General features: G+C 37.6%; 1 protein-coding gene across 1 annotated transcript in view; it reads right to left on the reverse strand.

Moving 5' to 3' along the window:
- LOC106869713 (U8 snoRNA-decapping enzyme) overlaps positions 1 to 2,524 on the reverse strand; it is an 11,438-nt gene that overhangs the window by 4,857 nt on the left and 4,057 nt on the right. Inside the window, exon 3 of the mRNA XM_014915559.2 lies at positions 643 to 909. Within this exon, the coding sequence (XP_014771045.1) occupies positions 643 to 909 (267 nt within the window). The remainder of the gene's footprint in view (positions 1 to 642; positions 910 to 2,524) is intronic.

Raw genomic sequence — 2,524 nt, forward strand, 5'->3', positions numbered from 1 at the left:
GGAACTACGTTAAGGGTACACGTATCTGTGGAGTGCTCAGCCACTTGCACGTTAATTTAACGAGCAGGCTGTTCCGTTGATTGGATCAACTGGAACCCTTGATGTCATAAGTGACAGAGTGCCAACAACAACAATATATATATATATACATACATACACACGATGGGCTTCCACACAGTTTCCAACTACCAAATTCTCTTACAAGGCATAAGTTGACCTGAGGCTAGAGTAGAAGACATTTGCCCATGGTGCAGTGCAGTGTACTAGAACCCGAAACCTTGTGGTTGCAAAGCAAGCTTCTTAACCACACAACCATGCCTATGCCTCAGTCCAATCTATTTGGTTTTGTTGCAAAGACGAGGCATAATTCTGTTGTTATTGTTGTTGTTATTGTTATGATGACGATCATCATTGTCATCCTAACAACTACAACAATAAAATTATGTCTCATTTTTACAATAAATTATATAGATTGGATATTAAAAAAAATTATCAGATCAAATATATTTTGAGCATCTATCTAATTATCTCCCAAAATACAATCTACAAAATGCCTCACAACTTTGTTACAAATAGTGAAAAAAGTGAAAAATGAAAAGAAAAAGCTAGGGATTGGGAAAACTTCCAAATATTTTGAAATACCTCTGTTCCATAACATTCTGAAGTAAGACTTGCTGCTTGTATTTCATTGAAATCATTCTCTGTCACAGACTTTATAAAGAAATGTAGTACAAGATTTTTTTGTCTGTAAAAATGTGACACAAGATGATCGCTATCTTTGATAGAGTATTTGTCAAGATTTAAAGCAATTTCTTCTTGTAGTTCTCGGTTTAGACCCATCACAATTGTTTCATCTGCTTCCACAGCGCCACCAGGAAATCCTATGCATCCATCAAAACGAAACTGCATCTAAAAGAAATAAAGACAAATGCCAAAGAATTGGTTATTGTTTTCATCTTATAACAACTATTGTTTGTAGATTCATGTATTAAAGTGGATGTGTGTGTGTGTGTGTGTGTGAGTGTGTGTGTGTGTACGCATATGTGTGAATATGCATAGCTCAGTGGTTACAGTGTTGGGCTTACAATCACGAGGTTGTGAGTTCAATTCCCAGACTAGGCTATGTGATGTATTCTTGAGCAAAACACTTTATTTCATGCTGCTCCAGTTCATGCAACTGTTGAAATGAGTTGCAATACTACTGGTGCCAAGTTGAATCAGCCTTTGCCTTTCCCCTTGGACAACATTGGTGATGAGGAGAGGGGAGACTGGTATGCATGGGTAACTGCTGGTCTTCCACAAACAACCTAGCCCGGACTTGTGCCTTGAAAGGGAACATTCTAGGTACAATCCCATGGTCATTTGCAACCAAAGGGGGTCTTTACCCTTTTATTCTTTATAACTATATCTATCTATCTATATATATATACTAGTTATAGGATTCATTAGAATCTAGGTACATCAACACATAGGACACCTGAAGTGGCTAGGTAGGATTCACAGTGAGGTAAAACCAGCATGGTGGGTATCGCATGTTGGTAGGATACTGCAACTGTGTATGTACCAAATCCAATTTATACACTAGCTCTGACTCAGGGATGATTCTAGGTGTAGTGTAAGTATAAGAAAGAACAAAAATTGAGATTAAAATTTATGACAGCTGTTTCAGTATAACTTTACTGATGTATTCATAGAGTGATCAGTCGTGATGGACATTTAATACTATACATTTTGGAGTGGTTGGCGTTAGGAAGGGCATCCAGCTGTAGAAACTCTGCCAAATCAGATTGGAGCCTGGTGTTGCTTCCTGGTCCACCAGTCCTCAGTCAAATCGTCCAACCCATGCTAGCATGGAAAGCGGACGTTAAACGACGACGATGATGATGATGATGATGATATATATATAGAGAGAGAGAGAGAAAGAGAGAGAGAGAGAAAGTGAGAGAGATATACATACATACATACTTATATACATATACAAATATATATATATGTATACACACACACATATATGAAATTATTTTAGGTTTTATTATTATTATTAATTATTATTATTATTAAGGCGGGAAGCTGGCAGAATCGTCAGCATTCTGGGCAAAATGCTTAGCAGTCTTTCGTCCTTCTTTATGTTCTTAACATTATATCCATCAAAGAATGTCTATGAGCACTCATTAGCATGCTGGGCGAAATGCTTAGCAGTATTTCGTCCGTCTTCACGTTCTGAGTTCAAATTCCACCGAAGTCAACTTTGCCTTTCATCCTTTCAGGGTCATTAAAATAAGTACCAGCCGAACACTGAAATCGACGTAATCAACTAGCCCCTCTCCCAAATTTCAGGCCTTGTGCCTATAGTAGAAAGGATTAATTAGTCACACGGTTTAACATCACCATCGGACCCTTGAATGCCTTTAAAGAAGTCCTGTCTCTTGCAACCTTTCTGATCAGATCTCTAGTCTATGGATAATTCAATCCAATGGCTTCTTGTTAAGACAGCAATCACATGTCATAATTTTTTCTATTCTAC

The sequence above is a fragment of the Octopus bimaculoides genome, chromosome 1, assembly GCF_001194135.2.
Source record: "Octopus bimaculoides isolate UCB-OBI-ISO-001 chromosome 1, ASM119413v2, whole genome shotgun sequence".
NCBI lineage: Eukaryota > Metazoa > Mollusca > Cephalopoda > Octopoda > Octopodidae > Octopus > Octopus bimaculoides.